This window comes from Miniopterus schreibersii (assembly GCF_964146895.1).
Source record: "Miniopterus schreibersii genome assembly, chromosome: 19".
Classification (NCBI taxonomy): Eukaryota; Metazoa; Chordata; class Mammalia; order Chiroptera; family Miniopteridae; genus Miniopterus; species Miniopterus schreibersii.
Window position 1 is genome coordinate 29,960,539 of NC_138119.1, and position 23,353 is coordinate 29,983,891.

General features: G+C 45.8%; 1 protein-coding gene across 1 annotated transcript; it reads left to right on the forward strand.

The window, feature by feature from the left end:
• The first annotated feature begins 1,944 nt into the window (after window positions 1-1,944).
• On the forward strand, window positions 1,945-13,905 carry LOC308549508 (specifically androgen-regulated gene protein). The gene is made up of 4 exons (XM_081122179.1): window positions 1,945-2,117; window positions 7,009-7,194; window positions 9,804-9,978; window positions 11,236-13,905. The coding sequence occupies exons 2-4, from the start codon at window positions 7,090-7,092 to the stop codon at window positions 12,786-12,788; spliced, it is 1,833 nt and encodes a 610-aa protein (XP_080978305.1). The 5' UTR covers window positions 1,945-2,117; window positions 7,009-7,089; the 3' UTR covers window positions 12,789-13,905.
• Window positions 13,906-23,353: the final 9,448 nt, after the last annotated feature.

The window sequence follows — 23,353 nt, forward strand, 5'->3', positions numbered from 1 at the left end:
CTTCAACTATAGCGTTCATGTTCCATTTCTTGAGCTGGGCGTTAGGTACATGTCAGGTTTCTGAAATATATTTCATAATTTTCAAAAAGATGTCTAAAAGGAAAGAGTCACAGAAAGATCATCTTGTCTATGTCCCAACCTCTACCTGGTAGAAGACAGGAGCTCTTCTTAACAATCCCAATTTTATTATAAACTGAAAAACTGTCAGTTCACAAACAAGACTGTGCCTACTATCATCTTTGAGGTTAATGCTCCAAGTCTATTTATTTATTTATTTAGCAAACGTTCAAATTACACACCTATGAAGCTGGGTCAACTTCAGTGACTTCATCCATGGGTGTAACTCGAGTTGCGGTGCACTCCTGAGTAGGAGATGCCCTTCCTGTTTTGTTAGTATTATGACATCATACATGTTTGAATGGCACATCATAAAGAGAGGACATTGCCCTTAAATGCTCAGTCAGCTCTGTTATCCACCTGCTGCTGGTAGGGTACTGGTTTTCCCCAGGCTTCCTCAAGCCTCCTTCCTCCTCACTAGCCCTACCCCACCTCTTCTCTACCTTGGCCCCTTGCACTTCTTATTTCCTACCCAACTATTATCACAGAAAGAGAAAAGATGAAAGCCTTGTGTCATCTTGTTATAAAAGATATAAATAGCTGCAAGACTGAAACGAGGAGAAAGGATGAATCTAATGGCTAGAATTAGACTTGCAAATCATCTGAGTATTTCATGTCTCCTACTTAGGATTTTCTCCTAATAGAGGCTGACTGGCATCATACTGGAACATGGCAAGTTTGCCACCACGGCTCCTAAATTGAAATCCCTGCTCTGCCACTTCCTGGCTACGTGATCTTGGACAAGTTATTTAACCTCCCTGTAAAATTTGGATACTAATAGTGTCTACCTTTTGGAGTTGAAATAAAGATTAAATGAAATGATGGATGAAAATGCTTAGCACAGCACAATACCTAGTGCACAGCAAGAGCTTAATAAATGTTGGCATTTATGAGCTTCGATTTTAATTTTTTTTCCTGCCCTTTTGATATCAAGGATAACCTATATCCAGGAAAGATCAGCTTTCAGGCCAAAGTCATATCTGGTAAAAGTGGCCTCCATGCCTAGAGGGAGATTTCTTCCTGGAAGCATTGGCTTCTCCCACCTCCTCTCTTCTGGTTAACTACAGGTGCCAAAAGTCTGCCATGGAAGGAGACAGGAGTTGCTAAACTGGTGAGTAGCTTGCTTTGTTTTTATTTATTAATATTTATTGCTACCTTCCATGAACAGCTAAGAGACCAGAGACCCAATGACAGTGAGCACGTTCCCTCCTTCGAGGCTGTTCAGTCACTTTTTCATCAGGGACCCGTCTGGGGAGGAAATGGTTTCATTTCCCCCAGAAATAAATGAGGCCAAGAAGGTCATTGGCAATCTGTGGGGGGTAAGGGTGTGTCAGCTCCCACATCCCTAGCCTTAGACATCTTCTTCAGTGGTCCTGAGTGGAGTTGGAGGTATTATGAGCTTCTAGGAAAAGGTTTGAGGATGAAAGGGATCCTGAAATATTAGAAAAACTGGTCACAGAGGATTTTAACTTGGAGGATTCAGGGGAATATTCAGTTCCAAGTGGAAGAAGGCAACTCTAGATAGAAAACCAAGTTTCAGACAGATGTGTAGAAAAGCATACTGTCCAGTGGACTGTCTCTTTTTATGAAGATATAATTTTTTTTGCCTACTCCCTCCCTGCCAACTCTCCTTTCCCAGTCTCAGCCCAAACCAGTCCCTCCTCCTCCCAGCCCTCCTTTCTCTCAAGGGCCCTTTATTGGCTCTAAAAGGGGGAAGGGCTGGCCAGAGATGATTGGCTAAGCGAGAGCGGCCCTGCCCTGCCCATTCCCTGGAGAAACAGCTGGAATTAGAGGGAGGGAGGGGGAGGCTGCCATTGGCTGAGCGTCAGCGGCAGGGTGGGGTGAGCCGGGACAGGTGAGCATTTACCTGTCCAGGTAAGTCAGCAAGGGGTCAAAAGAAGAAAACAGCAGGAGGCAGGGGGAGCAGTCTCTGTCTCCGCCTCTGCCCTTTGAAATAGAAGGGTACTTCTTTCCTCTCTTCAGCCCCCCACCCAGTGAAGGTGAGTTAATCGCTGACTAGCTATTGCTTATTCTGTAGCAAGGCGGGGGGGCTTTGTGGGAATTCAGAGCTACAGGGTTGTGGGGGGCCCTATACACCACAGATAAGGGGCTTTCCTCTCTGTTCCTCAGCTCTCAGAGGCCAAGCAGGGATCCAAGAAAGTTGGATTGAAGTGCTTTTGTGGAGACCGGGGCTGGAATGCTTTTCCATTTTCCCATCTGCCTCTTTAGGCTGGATAAGCATATTGCACGGACAGGAAGGGGGGGAATAGATTTGTCTTGGAAATTTCCATCTCTGAGCAATGCAAATTGAGTCGTGACTTTGGAAGGGAATAGTTGGAGTAGGGAAGTGGTTTTCCATTGCATTGCTAACCTGAAAATCTCCCGTGGCTTTATGGCCCATCTCTGTTTAAGCAGAGGGTGCAGCGTGTGTGTGTGTGTGTGTGTGTGTGTGTGTGTGTGTGTGTGTGTGTGTGTGCGTGCAGTGATGGCAATGTGATAGTGGAGCTCTGTGGGCAGGCCTGTGAGGCGTGAGCTCTGCCAGGCTGTTTGCAAGCGGACACGAGGTTTGGTTGCATTGGAAAAACTCCAGCTCAGGCTACCAGCTCATCTCTGGAAAACCCACAGTAATCTCATTGCAGAGTCCCCTTTATTAGGGCTCAACTCAATTAATTTTCTGACTTTACCTGTTAGTGGACTTAAAGACTGGCAAACAGAATGCTACTTGGCTGTGCTGGGGCCTCAGCCACATTTTTATGAATATTTCACGGTAGCACGTCGACCCTTGTAGAAGTTCCAAGTGGGGCTCAAGTCAGAGCAGTGTGGCGGTGTCCCCAGAGGGGAGAACCAGACTGTGTGTGTTTTCCTTCAGTGTCCCAGTTGGCAGCACGGTTGGCAGGTTTACCTGCACAAGGAAGCTGGGTGTAGAAGTCAAGTCAGGGTAGTAAGTCAGCTCTCTCCATTACCCACCTGTGGGGTTAACACTCTGCTCTGTACCTTTGCCTCTTTCCCTCCTTTCTCCTGCTGCAGGAAAGAGGGAAGCGAAGCGGGGAAGACCCCAGTGCCAGGCTCCCAGGGCCTGAAACACACACAGGGTGGGGCAAAAGTAGGTTTACAGATGTGAGTATGCGGAACTGAATTTATTCCTGTGTTATTATTAATTCTTGTATTATTTTTCAAATGAACAACTGTAAACCTAATTTGCCAACCACTGTATTGGGTCTCCAGTCTTCGCAACTGGAGCTTGAGGCTTGAGCTTAGCCCACACCCCAGAACCGACCCACCCAACTCGCTGACTGAGGGCTGCTGTAGATGGGGAGCTTGTCAGCAGTAAAGACAACCTTCCGTTTCGGACAAAGCCCTTTTGTGCAGAGAATATTTCTACTAACCCCGTCTCAAATGCAGTGGTGAAAAGGAGATTATAATGTTGCCTTACACACAGGAGCTTGCCCACGTGCTCACGGAGAGGGCCACACACACACAGCACTTGTAGTGGTCCTGGGGTTTCCCTGGGATGCTCTCCAGCTGGAGGTGCATTTCTGGGTCATCGAAAAGCAGAGACACCTGGTCTAAGAGAAATAAGCAACCTCCTTGAGTACTGGGGAGGGAGGAGGGAGGCTGAGCCCTTGGAGGATATGGGGGTGGGCTCATGGGATGAGTCTGTTTAGGAGGTACAGAGAAAACAAACTGGAGTGGGGCTGAAGCCTGCTCCCCACCCCACCCTCTTCAGATGACTGCTACTTATTTATTCTCCAAGGCTTGGCTGGCTTTAGTGGAGCAGTTAATATTTAACTACTACACACATTTCTTAACCCATTCCCTCCTCCCTTCAAGTCCCCCAGAGGTCAAGGGTTAAAAGATACCAAGCTCTCACCTGAGTGTTTGCTTGTCTCTCAAGCTTATTATCAGATTGAAATGTCTCAGGTTTCGATGGTTGCCCTGAAAAGTTTCAAGGTTGTAAAGTTGGTGGAAGGAAGTGCAGCAGCTTCCAGATCAGGCCAAACTGGAGAGGGAGGTGGAAGTGGGGAGAGAAGACCTTCACACCCTCACATTTCAGACTCTGAGTCAGAAAGCACGATGTGGAAACCAGGTGTGAGCACTTTGGGGCTCATTGGGCTTTGGTTCAGGTTCGAGTTCACTTCTGCAGAGGTTGTGTGGTGTCTGGTGATAGGATCTTCAGTGGCATTTGGTGTAATGTCTTTACTCTGGAGATATCTGTTGTTGGGGCCAAATCTGGCCTGGGAGCAGAAGGCTGAACTAGGGTTTGAGGTGTGAGTTAGAAGAAGGGTGACTGTGGGGCTTCCAGTGTTCAGTCAGGGGTGGCCAGTGGCCCTTGTTTAGGTGTGTGGCCCTCTTGCACCTGGACAGCCTGAGATGCCCTCTAGAGGGCTAGGGTCCACGGGCTGCCCTGTATGTGCAGTCAGAGGTCATTCCTGACTTTCCTTAGGGAGGGGAAGTGCGAAGAGCTCCAGCTTTCCTGTGTGTCAAATGAAAATGTCACATCCTGCCTAAGTTAGGTTAATTTTAAGATCTAATTAGCATATCTAAAGTACTCTGTAAGCTGCACCATGCCATGTTTTTTGAAGCAGTGCTGTTCATATTGTTTCTATCTCTTCCAGCTGCTTCAGGCTGTCTTGGTTCTGAAGTGAGAGTGTGATAGGCGCCTTGGGAGGAAGGATGGGCTTGTAAACCACTATAAAGACGGAAGTGTGCTTGCAAGAACATGAGTAGTAATTTTCTCTGAAAGGAAAATTCTCTCACCCATTCGCAGAGAATATTCTATTAATTACAGTGAGCCGCTTTTAATGTTTACTGCCCCAGTGCTACAGTAAATAAGAAAAATGGAGCCAAAAACTAGACCCTTGGTTCTACACTCACTTCTTAGAAACAGTGCATGCCCCATGTCTGTTAGTTTAACTGAAAGCATTGCCCAAATTCCATTGAGCTTATGGTAATAGAGTAGAAGCCAAAAGAAGAGGCCTTCCAATAGCTGGACCCAACAGTCACTAAAATGGATGACAAGTTTGCTCATCTAGCATTTCTTGAGTGCCTCCTGTGTGCCTAGGCTTATGAGAGAGGGGTCCCCTCTGCTGTGATGGCCTCAGTGCCATAGAATGTTAAGAATGATGTAGTACTATCTGAACCTAGACAGTCATCAACAGAGTGGATATACGAGGTGAGCAAACTTCACTTCATGACTTTTCATGTTTCTGTTTCTTTGGGGTTCTAGATATTGGGGAACTAACCTCATGAGGGAACCCTAAGAGCTGGGTGTCCCTGGCATCTCTGTCCCTTCTGACCCCCTCTCTATCTCCAGAGAGGCTCTGGACCCTCATAAACTACATGTGTCATTAGGGATCTTCCCTCTTCATTCCCCATTGTCCTGCTCCTCCCCACCTGCTCCATCTGAGGGCCTTCTCCCAAGCAGGAGGGGAGCTCTGTGAGGCCTTGTGCTTGTCAGCTCTAAGGAGCTGGTAGGCTGACATACCCGGCACAGCCCAAACTTTGGCATTGGGAGCAGTTGCTGGTGAAGAAACAAGGAGCCCTGGAATCCAAACCCCAAGTCCCAGGATCTCAAATAGAACACATTTTTTCTAAGACATTTTACCTAGTATTGGAAGGGTAGGAAAGATGGTAGAAAATAAAATATGGTGTCATGGGGAAAATGTGGATTCCAAATCAGACTGTATTCTATATTTTGTATTCTACCTCTCCCTCAGCTCTCTGTTTGGTCTGTCTTTTAATCTTTATTCTTTTAGAATTTCATTTTTATATAGGAGATTTCCCCTGGCCTTTCCAACCCTGCTGCAGTGTTTCCCACAAGCAGGCATGTGAAAGTCCTTGTGATTTTCAGAAGGAAGATGGCACTGCCTTCCTTTGCTATTACTATTAGCACAATGCATTTGAAAATTTTTTCCCTGGGAGTTGGAGTTGGGAGGAAGCTATATAGAACATTTCTCTTGTTCATTTGACACAAGTTAGGAAACCTCATTGAAATAAGTTCAACAATAGAGGGGGTGATGCACAGGAGGGAAATTAGGTTTGTGCCAACCACTATAGGTGCTATGCATGTATGTCCCAGGCTAGGGAGATAATGGTGGCTTGGTGGTGGCTGTTGTGATCATGATGGTGATGTTGACTATCATAGTAGCTGACAATTGGGCCATGTACTGCACAAGTGTTTTACATGGAATGCTTTGTTATATCTTCAAAAAACCCCCTATGAAGTAGGTACTGTTAAGGGCCCTGTTCCTTCTCTCAAGCCTATAGTCTCCCATTTGAGCGTGAACCCTTCTTTTCTAAACTCTTGTTTCCCTTCCTATAATTTATTTTGATCCCAGGTGGATTTGTCTTTTTCTTATTTTAAGAACAGTAGTAGTTAATTATTCATTGTTTAATATTTACTACCAGCTAAATTATCCTAACTGTTCTCATTTCATCCTTACGTTTACCCTGTTTAATGAGGAGAAACAAACTGAAAGAGTAATTTGCCTCAAGCCACATAACAGTAAATGGCTAAACTGTGATTTGAGCCAACCTCCGACTACCTCCAGAAACCAAGCTGTTTACCCCGTCATATTTATTGTCTATAGTAATGAGAAGGTAGGGTAAGCTCCCCGGTTCAGAGAAAAAGGTGGCTTAAGGGAGTGATAGAATTTCCTTTCTGACCAGACCCCTTCTCCACCACCCAAGTCCGCCCTTCCGCATGCATGTGAGCCGGCTCATGTGTCCTTCCATGCGGGCTGGGGCTGGGTTTGGGTCGCGGCTGTCCACAGCCCCTTCCAGCTCTTTGCTTGCTTGGTGTCCCTGCCGCCATGCCGCTCCGGGGCCCGGGCAGAGCCTTGCCAGAGCCCGGGCTTGGCTCACACGTGGCTTTGACTCTTTTCTTTTCAGGCCCAGCTTGGGACATTCTTCGCTTCCCCTCGCTTCCCCTCTGGGAGCCCCTTTCACCGTCCCTGCACCTTGCTTCTGGCAATGCCCGAGAGGGAGCTGTGGCCAGAGGGGCCTGGCTCGGAAGCCGTGACCCGCGTCGGCAGCTGGGACAGCATGGCGAGCGCCACCTCCACCCGCTCTGGATCTGTACGTACTGTCTGTCCTGCACCCGCCGCTGTCTGCACGCCCGCCCTGCCCACCACCCTCCTGGCTCACCCTTCCCTCTCTTTCATCTTCCTCGGCAGGGAGTGAATCATACTAGTTGATGCTTTCTGCCTCTGAGTCACCCCTGGTTCTGTAGAGGATGGGGTGGGACAACCCCAGAGCACAGCAGGACAAATGAGACTCTGTCTAATTTTCATTAGGTTGGGGGTTCTGAGTTGAGGTGAGAGAGCAGGCCGGTGATCTGAGGTCATGCTGGAAACTAGAATGTAGATCCTTGTGGCACATGGATTCCCGAGGTTCTCTGCAATTAGCAGCATTACTTCAGTCTTTAAAAAGATCCAAGAGAATAGAGCGATTAAGAGCCTGGGTTCTGGAGCCAAACAGATCTGGGTTCCTAGAATAAGCTGTATGACTTTGGGCAAATTACTTAATTTCTCTAAGCTTCAGTCTCCTTAGTTTTAAAATGGGGATGATATTAAAACCGAATTCACAGGATTCTTGGGGGGAGATAACTGACACGTATGGAAAACACATAGCACGTGCCTCTATATAGAAAAGAAATAGTCTATCTAGGAGCAGAGATTGAGACCCTTCCAAAGTCACCACGTTTAATTATTGGCACATAATAAATTGTACTTTTTCTGGGTGTAAATTTAAATCTTAATTGTTGTATGGTTAGTGTGAAAGGGTAAATCTGTCCTATATCCACATGTAAGCATTTCTTTCTTGTTGAGATTTGTCATATACATAATGCCTGAGAATTTATAGTTTATAGCTTTGTATCCTCTAGAGGTATTTGAGAAGTTAAGGATTATAAGGGTCTCTACTGTATGTCAAGGATGTTCAATATGGCCAGTGTGGCTTGGTTGGTTAGAGCATCATCCTGTACAGCAATAGATGGCAGGTTCGATTCCCAGTCAGGGCACATACCCAGGTAGCAGTTCGATCTCTAGTCAGGGCATGTATGGGAGGCAAACTATTGATCTCTCTCTGTCTCTCTCTCTCTGTCTCCCTCTCTCTCTCTTATCAGTGAAAACATATCTTTGGGTGAGAGTTATAAAGAAAATAGATAGTCAATGAGTTTTGATATGTAAACTGGATTAGAAAAAGCAGCACACACAAAAACACTAAATCCAAGGTGCAGGCAATCTGTATATAATTTCTTTTTGATTTTTGATAATGGGGCCACAGAGACATCTTTCTGCTTCTGTTAGGCTGAGGCCAATATGCATAGTTAAATACCACTGGACACAGAATATGACTGGGATTGAAGGTTTTCAAAGAGAATCATCCACAAAGAAGAAACTCAGAGCTGGCCTATCTTCGGCAAGGCTGTTTTAGGTGGAAGAGGGCAGTAAAGAAGGTCTTTGTTCAGAGAGCCCCTAGAGTTGACTTCAGGGCTTCCAAGGGGTATGTTTGGGGCTTCCCTTGAAATGTAGGCCTCACTCAGTCAACTGACAGATAGCTCTTTAAGGAGTCTGGGGACTGGATGGATTATTCCAACAGCCATCTTCCCTCTTCCCAGGATATTTTTAGGGCTATCCCAAAATCTTTCCTGGCCATCTATGTGGTTCTGGAGAATATACAACTCAGAAGCATCTCAAATATTAGGAAGAGGGGTGAATATGCCAGGAAGGGACTCGAGCCAAATTTCATACATTCCCACTTGCCCTTTTGGTTTTCCTTTCGACCTTCTTGTTTGGAGAGCAACTGTTTCATAGATCTTCTTGGCCTTATAGAACATGGGCAGTAACCATCTGAAATGACCATGGCATTTTTTTCCAGATAGTCTAATGGACTTTCTCATAATTAAAATTTACTTAATATCTACTTAATATTTTAATACTAAATTGCTTTCTCCTCCCCTCTTACTCATCCAGTTTCTCCCCCCCCACCTTAAGTTAATATTTGCTTAAGAAGTGCACCCTTATTTCAATGTTAGCAGAGCCAAATACCATCAAGAAGGTAATACACAAAGCAAAAAGTCCTGTATGGAATGCATTGCAGAGTCATGTGTAAATTATTTAGTAAATTTATCTGTGACTAGTCATAGCGCTGTTCTCATTGGCCTGGCAGCAGTAGTTGGCTGCATTTCCTGTTTGTCCTTGTACTGTCCTTGACATGCCAGATCAAGTATGCAGAAGTGCGTGAAAAAGTTAAAAGCAAAGCCATTCAAGTTGAAGGTCAAATCTTTATGTCGCTCATATGATATAGAACTAAATCGGAGACACACAAAGTGAAATACTTGACATAGGTCACACAGAGAAATTGGAAATAGAACCTGGGTCTGCTTCTGATATGTGCTCCTAAGCAGTTCACCCAGGACTAAGTGAAAGAAAGGCCACTTGCCAAGTGCCTGCCCAGCAACCAGAGCTGGGCGCTAATGGGGCAGCAGCCCGCAGTCTCTGCCCTCCCTGGTGCCTGCGGTTTCAGGAAGCATCTCCAGCATGTTTGCAGAGTAGCATCGTGGAAAGTTTCCAGCTCTTCAGCATTCCTTCCCCAACACAGGGTGGTTCTCAGGCCCCGCCAGTTTCTACAGAGCTTTCTCTCACAGCTCCCTTCTCCTCTCCTTCCTCTTGTCCCCACTCTAGAGTGACAGCTACGACTTCCTGTCTGCTGAAGAGAAGGAGTGTTTGCTCTTCCTGGAGGAGACCATTGGCTCATTGGACACTGAGGCTGACAGTGGACTGTCCACTGACGAATCTGAGCAAGCCACCACCCCCCAAAGTCCCAGAGCACTGCCCATAATCCAGCCTGCTCCCCAGGGTAAGAGAGACCGTCTGGGGTTGCACCTATAGTGAAACCCAGAAAATCTGAACATCCTTCTGGCCACTTTCCACTTTGCTTGCTCTGTGCTCTAAGGGTCACAAGCAGAAGAAGAGATGACCACAATCCTCTCCACTCTCCTGGCTAGGATAAAGCCTTGTCCCTGGAGGGAAGGAGGGACTGCTGATGAGCCAGCTTCCTGTGTCTTTCTATATGTATCAGAGGCCTGGGAGGGAAAGGGATCTGGCCAGCTCCCATCTACTCATGAAGAAATTCTAAATAGATAGAACCACAGAGGTGAGGGAGGTGTGGGTGGGTGGCTCTGGAGAGACTGAGTCAGTCTGGGGAGCTAGTCTGGATGACCCAGAGGCTGAGGCTGCAGGAGATAAGAAGAGGGAAGGGCTCCCTTAGCCTGACGGGCGGCACCTTAAGGCCCTGGTGAGATAGTGTGGGGAGCCAGTGGTGTCGAGGCTCAGTAGAAGGCAGCCAGTAGTTGGGGACAGGATGGCACATGAGTGTGGCTGTGAGTGTGGGGCTGGGCCATATGTCCCAGGGCAGGGTGGGCACTTTATTCCTGAGGAGAGTCCCACTGGAGTGAAGGCTACAATCATTTATTCATTTGTTTAGCAAATATTTATTGATAGTATGTTAGACCCTCCCTGAAGCTAGAGCAGTCAATGGGAACATGGGGCCTCACTGCCCCCTGAGACTCATTCCCTGGCCCAGTGGGCTTGACTAGCTCACTGGAAGGAAAGAGTCTGTCACTCTCTGGCAAGGGGACAGCTTTGAACATTACAGAATCATCCAGGTACTTATAGAAAGCGAAGGTGGAAGAAGGTGGACCCCAGCAAGAGCAAAGCACCTGTTCATGCTGTTCGTGTTCAATGCTTCCATAGGGCTCAGTTACCTGGAAGCCCCAAGATAGCTAAAGGGACTGTCCTGAATCTCTCCCACCCCTGGTGCATCTGTAGAGGGTTAGAAAAAGCCTGAGTTACGGACATGGAGCTATCTGGGGCTGCCCTTCCCCCAGCTGTCATGAAAAATTAATCCTTGATTGAGGGGAATCTGCTAGTATTGATCTGTTAGTCTAAATGATATCCAGGCAAGAGTACTGCCCCTTTAAGAACAAAGAAACAACATAAACAAAACCCATCCAAGCAAATTGGAGATCAGAGTTCAGGAAATATTTGCTTTTCCCTTGGCAACAAGGTTCTCACCTCTGTCTCTCTTCTTTGCCTGTTCTCCGGACCCTCACAGGACATCCAGAGGAGACCATCATTCAGCAACGACTAGAGCCAAGGAGAGTGACTCAGCCCGCCTCTCCCCATCTACCTGAACCCCAACACCTGGGCTTCAGGTCCGGCTCCTACAGCCTCCCCCGAAATATCCACATCGGTAGGAACCAGAGCCTCAGGAAAAGCACCACCCAGACTAATAGCCACCTGCCAGGGCAACCTGAGAGGCCCATCGCAGACTCTGAGAAAGAGCAGGTCAGCCAGAGCGGCGAGCCCAGCCAGGCTCCGGTCTGGCCCCAGGAGCCTGCCCTTGACTTGGACACAGCTCTCATCCCCCCACCGGAGGCCTTCCGGGACTCCCAGCCAGAGCAGTGTGCAGAGGGCAGCCTGTCCAAAGGGCCGGGGGAGACGGCCCCCACACCCCAGTTCCACACCGCACTCAGTCCCCAGAAGAAAAAGGAGACTTCTTTGGAGGCTATGTCCCAAAAAGTCAATGAGAAAGGCTCAGTGGGGGCACCAGGACAGCCTCGGCCTCCTCCTGCCATGTCGTCTCAGAATGGGAGAGCTGCAGATGCTCCCATCCCATCAGGGGGGGCTCCAAATGCCCAAGTGACTCCCCTCACAGCACCTAAGCCCCGGAAGCTGCCACCTAACATTGTTCTTAAGAGCAGCCGAAGCAGTTTCCACAGCGATTCCCAGAACTGGCTGTCCCGCCACTCTGAGGCTGCCTCTGGAGACTCCAGCCTGGTCTCCTCTTCACTGCAGGAGCAGAGAAAAGCACGCAAGGAAGCTCTAGAGAAGCTGGGGCTACCCCAGGACCAGGATAAGCCCAGCTCCCACTTAAATAAGCCCACCAGCTCCATCAAACTCAAGGGGACTCATGCTCAGGCCCCTTCCTTGGCTCCAGCTTCAGCTCCTGCTCTGGCTGAGCCTGCAACTCAGGTCTCAGCAGCTGTGCCTGCTGCAGGGAAGGCTTCAGCTCCTGTTCCAACCAGGGGACCTTCTCCAATGAAAGCCCTGGCTCCAGCTCCAGCTCCAACTCCAGCTCAAGGGTCTGCTCCAGGCAAGATTTTCATTCCTGCTCAGGAACCCAATCCAGGGAAGGTTCCAGCTACCAAATCCATGCCAATTCCCATCCCTCCAGCCCCAAGGGTAAACAGTGCCCTGACTCTCCAGAAGAGCAGCATCCCTGGCCTTAGACAGATGAACTTCAAGTCCAACACTCTGGAGCGTTCAGGTGTGGGGCTGAGCAGCTACCTCTCAGCTGAGAAAGACCCCAGCTCCAAAACCAGCACCTCTCTAGGAAAAGACTCCTTCTTGAACAAAATCTCACCCAATGTCTTGCGTAATTCCCGGCCCCGCCCTGCCTCCTTGGGCACAGGGAAGGACTTTGCAGGCATTCAGGTGGGCAAGCTGGCAGATCAGGAACAGAGCTCCAAGCGCCTGTCTTACCAAGGACAGAGCCGTGACAAACTGCCTCGACCCACCTGTGTCAGTGTCAAGATTACCCCAAAAGGCATCCCTGATGAGCACAGAAGGGAAGCTCTGAAGAAGCTGGGACTCTTGAAGGAGTAAAGTAGGCCCTGGCCACCAGAACTGCCCACACAACCTCCTCCTTGCCTCCTGTCATACAAGAAGACACTCAGGGCTCCACCTAGGAGCCTTGCCCACCTCACTACTCAGAGGATGGGCAGGGGTAGGCTTCTCTCTGATGCTCTGCTTTCCATGGCGAAAAGGAGGGAGAGATTGCAGCCCAAGCCCACACTGATACTCAGGGTGGTTGTGCCAATGAGTACCTGAATGAAGCATCCCGAAGATGATTTCCACAATGTGTGTGTGTGCACGTGTGTATTTTAGGCTGTATATATCAATGAAGCTATTTATATGACATAAGGAGTCATTGCTGATAATTCTACTCATTTGGAGATTTTTGCACATTGGGTAGAGTTCAGCCTAACCAGAACTGAGTGGAGAGGGATGGCTAAGCCTGAGGAAAAAAGTCAAAGGAGACCATGGATGTGCCCGTGACATTAGGCAAATGTAGCATTACCTGAAATATGGGTTCCCCAGAATTCCTGCAATAGATGGAGACTGGCTCATACCTTGCTGGATCTCTCTTTCAGGTCTGGCCTTTTAGACGGGGGCCTGGGGCCAAGAGGAGTTGGTTTGTCATCTCTTCACCTGCAGCCTTCTCCTTGTCCATGGACTTGATAAATTAAAATTATAAACTGTGCAGTGATCCCTGATTCTGTTATTTCTGCTCCCTTTCTCAGTCTGCTCATGACTGACACCAGGGCGGGGCCAACATTGGGATGGGAGCTTTAACCCAAAGGCTTCGACCGAAGAGCTGTTTCAGGCTTTGCCCGCACTATTGCAAGTACTTTTTAATTTCCTCGGTGCCTATGAAAAATCAACCCAATACATTTTCTGCTAGTTATTCATAGAATAGAAGCACTGAGAGGGCCTCAGAGATGTTCAAATTCAACCCTGTTGGGAAGGGAAGTGACCCATTTATGGTCAATGCTGCTTAGTAACAGAGCTGGGCACAGAGCTGGGCTCCTGACTCCCAGGCTGGGCTGCATGCTGCCTTCCCTCCATGCAGCACTTGTACATGTCCACCCAGCACCCCATGGGCCCTTCACATCCTGAAGTGTCTTCTGAAATATCAGAGATTAAATGTTGTTTATATCGCATTTAATGTTGTGGCTTTTTCTTTTATCTTTAGAAAGTAGCAGTAGAATAACTCATTGTTAACCCCAAATTTTCTGACCAAGTTATGCAACTTGAGAAAATGCCCAAAGAAGGCAATATGGGTGGGTGGTGTGAGCTTGTGAACACAAGCTTGGGGATCAGGCATGGCTAGACATGACTCCTACTTCCCCTGAGGGATTAGATGGTATTCATGGCTGTGACCTGGTTGGAGTCCAGGATCCCCAGATGTGAGGGGCAGATAAAGAAAGGAAGCTCTTGTTGGAAAGGTGCCCTTTAAGTTGGCTGAGCATTTTTGTGCAGCGTCCTTAGGAACCCAGCATTTCTGAACATGACAAGAAGGTTAAGGTAAGGACAAGTGGGTTGCTCCACCCTGTTATGGTATGTGGGGTGTGGGTGTGACGGTTTCTGTGTACTCTCACACACACACCCAAAAGCCTGGTGCCTTACTCCTGGCCCTGGGGGAGGACCTGGTCTGTCACAGCCAACAGGAACTCCCACAGCTGGCCAAGTCAAGTCTTATTACAGACTCCCCAAAAGAGAGAAGGCCCCTTCCTGGAGGACTGAGTGGACACACTGTATTTGGTTGAGCTGCTTCATGTGTATATTTGAAGACACAACTGAGGAACAACCACTTTATTTTTTATTAGTTGCCCTGATAAATAGGGAGACTGGGGGTTAGCTGTAAAGTAAGACTTGGTAGGAATCTGGGGCCCTGACACCAACTCAAGGCTGACCAACACAGGTTGGTCAGGAGTGTCTCCTGCTAAATCCCCACTCCCTGATGAAGGTAATTTCTCTCCAGACCAAGCAGAGTTACATACAGCCTGCCTCCAGCCCTGCATTTTCACCCTAGTGGCATGCACCCACCTCCCCAATGCTCTTAATTTGAGAGACTCCCTTCCTTTGTTATTTTAAGATACCATGCATCCCATGTCCTCATACTTCAAAGAACATGTTTCTCTCGATGGGTGTTCTTTGGGATTCAAGAATAGAATAGTTGTGCTCCCTTTGAAGACGGGCAAAGTGATCCCAATGAAGACGTCTGCCATCCTGGATGTGATGTTAGACTCACCTGTGGAATTTATCTTTCTCTTGTACTCGTATAGGATTGCTCTTCATTCAGCTTGAACTGATTGGGTGGGAGATGAGAATGTCTTCAGGGCTGTTCTTATCTCTTTTTGAAGGATTTTTGGTGGAAGTGTGTAAAGGTCAGTCATTTAAATTAAAAAACCAAAGTGATAACTCTGCTCCTACTTGACCTTGTAGCTTTGCTATACCCTGCTGCAGTCTTGCTGCTGCTGCTGGGAACAAGTACAGGAGCTGGCCCCTCAGCCTGGCACGTGGGTTCTGTGCCTTCAGATATATTGGCAGCTGCTGCTCTGAATCACCGTTCAGGTGCTACTCTGAGAGTTCTGCACTGTGACTCGGTGAGGCAGGCCTACGTGTAGTCCTGCACAGAGGTCAGGGAATGGGTCTAGGCGTGCCATAGGTGCCTCCCTTCACAGTGGGAAGTGTGGTCTGGCAGAGGCCTCCCTGTGACCTGGGGGCAAGCAGGTGTGCAAAAGTTGGTGTTTATTCCATGGAAGGAAGGACAGATGGGAGACTGGAGAACAGGCCCTATTTGATGCCATTAGTTAGAGCTGGAGGTGAAGATTTCAGAGTCTATGATATATGTAAGTTTGTGAGATGAACTATTCCATCCTTTGATCCATGATAGGATCATACTATCATACTGTGAAGCTGTAGGCACATAGACTAAAGGAGGTAGAGACCTAGGGCATAAACAAGACAAACCATGTTCCTCTGAGTCAGAGTTGAAGAAGGAATACAGATAAAACTCCCAAGCTCTTTTCCTCATGTGAGTGACTACGGAGCATGTAGATCTGGGCTCAGTTCAACCTCCATCACTTACCAGTCAGGGAACCCTGGAGCCTTCTGAGCCTTCAAGTTCTCAAGCTGTAACATGGGGATAATATCATCCTTTTAAGGTCGTGGGGATGAACAAGTGATATAAACTATGTAAAGTTCAGTGCTTGACACTGTAGGTGCTCCATAGATGACAGTATTGTCTTCTGGACTTTATTCCTTCCTCCTCACAGGGAGCAAATGTAGAAAGGGTGGGAAGCCAAGAGCGCATTGATCCAGCACTGAGAGGAAATGGGACAGATCTTGCTGCCAATAGAAGTCTGAAGTAACAACCAGGCTTTGGCACACCTTCCAGATGACTCAACTTCAACCACGCCATGATTCCTGGAATTTGAAAAGAAAGAGATCCACATCAATATGGTGTTTGTGTTTCCATGAAGGCCAAACCATTTGTTGCCAGCTTCTCTATCCCCAAACTCAGCCTCCCCTTTACCATCAATCTCTTGCAACCATGACCATATAGTTGGCTTCTTTCTGGTTTTCTTTAATTTTCTTTTGCTGTGTGGTTCAAAGAACTATATGCTATGTAATAGTTGTTTTTTAAATGGAGGGGAAGAATAAACTTATATAACAATGGGACTTTGGCTAAAGTCAAGAAGAGGTGGGGCTAGAAAAGGTCTTAAGATTTTTAAAACGAGGGTAGGCATACTTCAGGAATGAATCCAGCATTAGTTAACAGGAGGCTAGAAGGTAAGTTGAATGACCTCTCCACATCCCTTCTGATATAAGGGCCATATGATTTACTGGACTCATTATAATCATTGCCATCACCTCCATCACCACCATCATTGTCATCACTGACTTAGCATTCAAGTGAGATAAAACCAGGTGATGTTTCCTCTTGCTCATTGCCTGTCTGAATGGTTGTTCTTACTCACCACTTGCCATGTATTCAGAGTTCAAAATAATCTGAAGCAAAATGATATCCTGACAAAGCTCTAGATTAGGTGAGCTTCAGTAAAAAGGTATGTCTCAATAAGACCAAACAACTTAATTCGGAAGACCAACATCCTACCAAAAATAATTACAATATAATCTAAGGTGAAAGATGCCTCATATAACCTAAGAGCTGGAAGGATATTTTTAGGTTATCTAATCCAACCTCTTACCTAAAAAGGAATTATTTCTGTAAGTGGATATAGACATAGTCAGAAAGGTGGATGGATAAATGGGTGGATGGGTGGATGGATGGATGGATGGATGGATGGATGGATGGATGGTTGGATGGATGGGTGGTTGGATGGTTGGATGGATGGGTGGTTGGATGGATGATGGATGGGTGGATGGATGGATGGATGGATGGGAGAGGAGAGGAGAGAAGAGGGGAAAGGAAGAATTGAGAACAAATAATGGCCAAGAGCACAGTCTTAAGAATCAGGCTGTCAGGCTCACTACACCTCAGTTTTCTTTTCAGTTTATTTCTTTTTGATTCCTTTAACTTCCTTTGTTATGTGTTGCCCTACAGTTATTTGGTTTAAAAATGGAGTAAAAAAAATGAAACGTATAATAAGAATGAGTCCTGTAGAGTCCATAATCATACTTACCTGTTGCAGTTATGAGAATAGAATCAAATAAAATAATGCATATAAAAAACACATCTAATTGCTCAGTAAATGAAATCTATTAATATTATTATCATATACATATGTAATTCATAATGTCCTTGAAGACTGAATTTTTCTTAGCCTACACCTAAGTTCCTCAGCCTGAAATAGTCAAAAGCCCTCCAATTTCCAGAACCTTCTGCAGCCAACCTCCTCACAACCCTAGTTCTAACTCCATCTGTGTGTGCTGCTTTGAGATCTCCCCACACCTGCTCACCCCAAGTTATTTACTGTCCTCACTTCCATCAGGGCAGGCTAAAAGCCCAGGCCTTTAATTATTCCCATGGAAAATCAAGTTACTTTAAGCATTTTGTTGACTTGAGTTTTTAACTGAAGATTGGGGTGAGAGATGCTGAGGGACCAAACACAACACACACAGCCTGTCACCAGCTCTCATGCTACCCTTCCTTTCCTGTCTTTTCCCCTTCTGGTGTGTTATAGCTCATCCAGGATGTTCTCGCTTCCACCCATACTCAAGGCCCTGTTGATCTGAGCATCTGCCTCAGGAGACTTTGCAAAAAATTTCTCATCCATGAATAGGGATCATTGAAATGAGCTCTGCAGACAGCGGTGGGGAGAAGCATGCAACACAGGATGATTCGTGGCATCTAAGCCTCCACCTCACACCAACTCACACCAACCCCACTACACTCTTCCCAAGGGGTTCTTCAGGGCTTCATTTGGGCTGCTCACTGTCCAGTTGTTTGCATATGCAAAGAGGTTTAGTCTCCTCTTCCAGCAAGGACTCCCTCACCCCAATTGTTCAGGTGGGGGCTCCTCTGTACTAGCCAAGGCCCCTGGTAAGTCTTGTGGGCTGAGGAGATATTATTTAATTAAAGTTAGTTCAAATATGGCATCATTATCATTTTAAGGTGAATTGAAATCAGGTACAATTCTAGCCCCAGTCTTCTGCCATCCTGCTTCTACCTTGAGAGGCAGGGACCCCCCCTGTGCCCCTAACTTCACCCACCACTGGAAAAGTACAGCCTCTGGTGACTGCCCTACCCTGAGCAGCCAGTCTCCTGCAAGAAGAGGACGGGTGATAACCAAAGGGTTTTTTTGTTTGTTTGTTTGTTTGTTTTTTCTTCTGCATGAGATTGAAATTGTGATTTTTAATAAGAAATATATATTTGGTCATCGCCATTTTGGGCTCAGAGATCCTAAAACCTTTGGCATTTCCTGTGAGGCGAGGGATAAAGGTGTGTTTTGTTATATCAATGAGTGACTTTTGAAAAAAACACACAACACCTCAACGTAACCTAAGGATAGTGACTGACCATCTGGGAAGTTTTAGTCCCACCTGCCCACCCATCCCACTTCTGGGGAAAGAAGAGGGGCTGAAAATTGAGTTTAACTGCCAATGACCAGTGATTTAATCAGTCATGCCCAGGCAATGAAGCCTCCCTGAAAACCCAAGGGGACAGAGTTCGGAGAGCTTCCAGGTTGATAAAGCAGAACATTTCCAGCCCCAAGCTCCACGGGAACAGAGCTCCTTTGTCCCAGACATTCCTCTGTGTATCTCCTGATCTGGCTGTTAATGAGTATCCTTTCATATATTTTGTAATAAACCAGTAGTCCAGGGAGTAAACTGGTTTCTTGAATTCTTTGAGCTGCCCTTGCAAATTAATCAAACCCAATGAGGGGACCATGGGAACCTGTGATTTATAGTCTGTTGGTCAGAAGCACAGATGCCAATCTGGACTTGCAGTTGGCATCTGAAGGGAGGGGGAGGGCAGTTTTGTGGGACTGTGGCCTCAACTTGTGGGATCTGATACTATCTTCAGGTAGAGAGTGTCAGAATTGAATTGTAAGACACTCAGCTGGTATTGAGACTTGCTTGGTGGTGTGGGGAACTCCATGCACACTGGGGTGGAGTGGAGAATCCTGCTCTCCATGCTGCTGTGCTCTCATTTCCTGACCTATGTGTGCAGAAGATCAGGGCAGAATTCACAGCTTTAGAAATTTTTCTTCAGACATCCCCTCTGCGCTTAATGCCTCAGCTGTCTACTCCATCTCCATTTCAAACTCATTTCAAACATATCCAAGCACAGACCCATGTGGGGGACCCCCCCATACCTGACCCTTTTACAGTGTTCTATATCTCAGTAACTAGACTAGCATTCACCCGATGAGTAAAGCCAGAAACCAAAATACCATCCATGACGCTGTCCTCAGTAATCAATTACAAATCATGGCAATATCACTTCCAAACATCATTCAAACCATTTTGTCTTTCTTCTTTTCTGCTACCACCACAGCCACACTGGTGCCCCATCGTCTCTCTCCTGGACAACAGCAGCAGCTAAGTGTTCTCTGTACATCCACTCCAGCCCCTCTCCACCCAGCAACCAGAATTATCTTTTCCTCTGTAGTACACTACCTTTCATGGAAGAATAAAGGCCCCCCCCAAAATACACATGTATTAGCACATTTGTAAAAAAAATATATACAGGAAGAGTAAACCAAAAAGTAATGTGATTGATTATCTACAGACCTCGGGTGGAAAAACTGGAAAGAAAAGGGGAATGGAAACAGCGTAGAATGGAGGTGGAAGATGGCATTTCTCTGAACATACCTTTTTGTATAGTTCAGACTTTTGAGCCATGGTAATGTTTTGCATATCCACAGAATTAATATATAAATAGTAAGTAAATATCAACCAGGATATGTTTGTGTGTGTATGTAAAGGGTGTGTGTGTGTGTGTGTTTAGAGGAGGAGGGTGGAAGGATTCAGAATGGAACACAAAACTAAAAAGTAAACCCAACTGAGTGGAGTGGGGAAGAAAAGATCTCATCTAAGTAAGTTTTAGGGGAAAAAATATATTTTTGCTATATGCTGTCAAAAGCTAAAGACAGATTCTAGATGTTGTATGTGTTTTTCACAGGTACTGTTTAGCATTCTGAATTTACTTTATGCATATTACTGGGTTGAACAAATAAGTAACTATCTATGGATAAAAGAGCCAGATTTCTCACTGTTAGAGAAAGGAAGTACTTTAAGGAGACATGAATATCCTATTTCTCATCATATTTTCTTCCACTAATTTTAGCATCCATTAATGATTTGGGCCTAAAACAATTACCACTATAGTGTCTGCCAAATTGTGATTTTTCTGCTTCCATCATTTCTTCTATATTTATTGCTTGAAATTCTACTGTAGTGTAGAACTGTTTCTTAGCCTCCACTTAAAAATTTTTTATTATTATTTTTAAAATCCTCACCTGAGGATATGCTTAGACAGAGGAAGAGAGGGTGAGGGAGAGAAACATCAATGTGAAAGAGAAACACTGATCGGTTGCCTCCTGCACATGTCCAACCAGGGATCAACCCTGCAACCCAGGTGTGTGCCCTCACCAGGAATTGAACCCTTTCTGGTGCATGGGATGATGCTCCACCCAACTGAGCCACCCAGCCAGGGCCTTAACCCCCATTTAATTATTTATCCAATTCTTTATTAATATAGATATGAAATAATGTATATTTATTTTATTCTATGGGTTAAAGTCCATGACTATCATTTATTTTGTTGCTTGACTTATTCCCGATTTGGCTCTTGAGAGACCCTTTACATTGGCTCTTTTGTCCTTTTGTTATGCTCCCATCATTTTTTGAGTGCTTTCTTAATTTTTGCCACACAAAATGGTTTTGGCCCCTCTTTTTTTTTTTCTTTGCCCTCACCCTGGAATTATCCAAGGACCTCTGGATCCTCTTTTTGGAAAATGATACTTAGAAGTCAAGATCTGGGTTCTAGACGTGCTCACGGAGACTGAGGGGCCATTCCTTCTAGCCCCCCTCAGTGGACAGAGCTAGGAAATAGATGTATGAACATACACACACATGCTCACACATCTATATCTTTATTTATATTCATCTACTCACATATATATATATATTAAAAATCATGAGTTCATACTGTACCTACAATTCCAATCCAATAATATCACAGGGTTTATTCTAGTTTCCACATTTTCTTATTTAGTTTTAATAAATGTCAAAAGGACAAAAGAGTCAAAGCAAAGGGGCTCTCAAGAGCCAAATAGGGAATAAGCTGAGTTACAAAATTAGTGATAGTCATGGATAATAACCCATAAAATAAACAGGCATGATTCCATATTGATATAAATAAATAATTGAATAAATAATGAAATGGAGGTTAAGGAACAGTTCTTCATTACAGTAGAATTCTAAACAATAAATGTAGAAGGAATTGTGGAAGTAGAAAAATCACAATTTGGCAAACACAGTGGCAATAATTGTGTCAGGCAAGAATCATTAATAGATGCAAAAATTAGCAGAAGAAAGTATGGTGAGAAATAAGGTATTTTCGTAGTCTCAGGAAGTGTCTTCCTGAAAATACTTACTCATTAAAAAGGAAAAAATAGTATCTTTGCAATGAAAAAAATTGACAGACACAAGTTCAGCCAAGTGACCAAAGTTAACATCACCAATTATGACAAATATTGACATCGTGTGCCTCCTATTACATTGCACTGAGAGGGACACAACATCGCAGCTGTGACGTTCTTCCAGAAATGCACACCCTGAACTTAAATATGAGGAAGCATCGGACAAACACAAATTGAGAGACATTCTACAAAGTAACTGGTCAGTACTCTTCAAAAGCACTATGGTTTTGAAAGATAAAGACTGAAGGGCTATCCCACATTAGAGGAGACGAAGGAGACACAGCAAATAAGTGCAACGTGGGATCCTAGATCGGATCTTGCACCAGAAAAGGACATCCCCATTTGGTTTGAATAAGTGTGCTATGTGAGATGTTAGCATTTGGGGGACATGGGTAAAGAGTATGTGGGGACAATTTTAGTATTTTAGAAACCTTTTTAAAGTAAAAAAAATATTTAAAAATAAAAAGTTTTAAGAAAGATTTTCTTTTTTTTTTTTTTTCAAAATAGAAAGGTGAAGTAGTCATGACCTGGCTGGTTCCCCACTGCCCTTAGGATACAGACCAAAATCTTAAACACGGACTCCAAGCCTCTCAAATTCCATCACAAACAACCCCAGTCCATCCCTCCAACCTCCCCTGCACCGTCTCTGAGCTTCAGTCACTCCCTCAGTTCATGGAATTTGTCACTCTCTTCCCCAAAGAGCATTTGCTCAGACCTATTAACATTAATGTCTGCTCCTCCATTAGATTAAGTTCCACAAGATCAAAGACCACACATCCTTTTGGTCGTCCTACATGCCCTGCACATTGCACAGTTCCCAGCAAGCAGTAGCACTCAATGACTATTTGCTAATTAAATGAAGGACTGAGTGATGAAATCCAGTGCAGGATGCCACAAAGGCTCTTCATACCTACAGCTCAAAGTGAGACAAGTCTGACCCACCAAATCTCAGGTGCATCTTCTTAAATTTTCCAAATATGGCCCATTTCTGTTGAGACCCGGTGTTAGATAACCAGGTGACCCTAGTGGTCCTCTTGGTAGTTAGGCTTGACAAGCAACTGTGTGGACACTGTCTCTACCCAGGGCCTTGAATTATACTGAGGAACCTTCTAAACAGAGAGAGAGAACCTCGCCCCAACTCCCCAAGACCATGCTGATGTGTCTTGAGAGGCAGCAGAGGACAGATGGAGTGGGCAGACTCTGGCGTCAGGTATAACATTACTGCAGTTAATACATACAAGACACACAGGTAGGAACTCTGCCACATTACCCTGTTTAGTCCGCACAGCAACTCCAGTACAGTATTATGCCATTTTGTGGGAGAGGAAACTAAGGCCTAAAGAGGGTAAAAGACTTGTCCTAAGTTCTACAGCTAGCAAGTGGTGTCAGGTCTTCAATTCTGTCTGTTCCACAATCTTACTAAAATTCTCTCAAGGACGTGAACACTGGCCAACCTCGGTTGATGTTCCAGTGGTCAGAGGCCGCCCTGTG

Bases quoted from the DNA above. Each gene is read 5' to 3' on its own strand.
- LOC308549508 (XM_081122179.1), top strand. From the start codon at position 7,090: ATGCCCGAGAGGGAGCTGTGGCCAGAGGGGCCTGGCTCGGAAGCCGTG. The intron at 7,195-9,803 runs GTACGTACTGTC...TCCCCACTCTAG, and splicing joins CCTCCACCCGCTCTGGATCT to AGTGACAGCTACGACTTCCT. The intron at 9,979-11,235 runs GTAAGAGAGACC...GGACCCTCACAG, and splicing joins AATCCAGCCTGCTCCCCAGG to GACATCCAGAGGAGACCATC.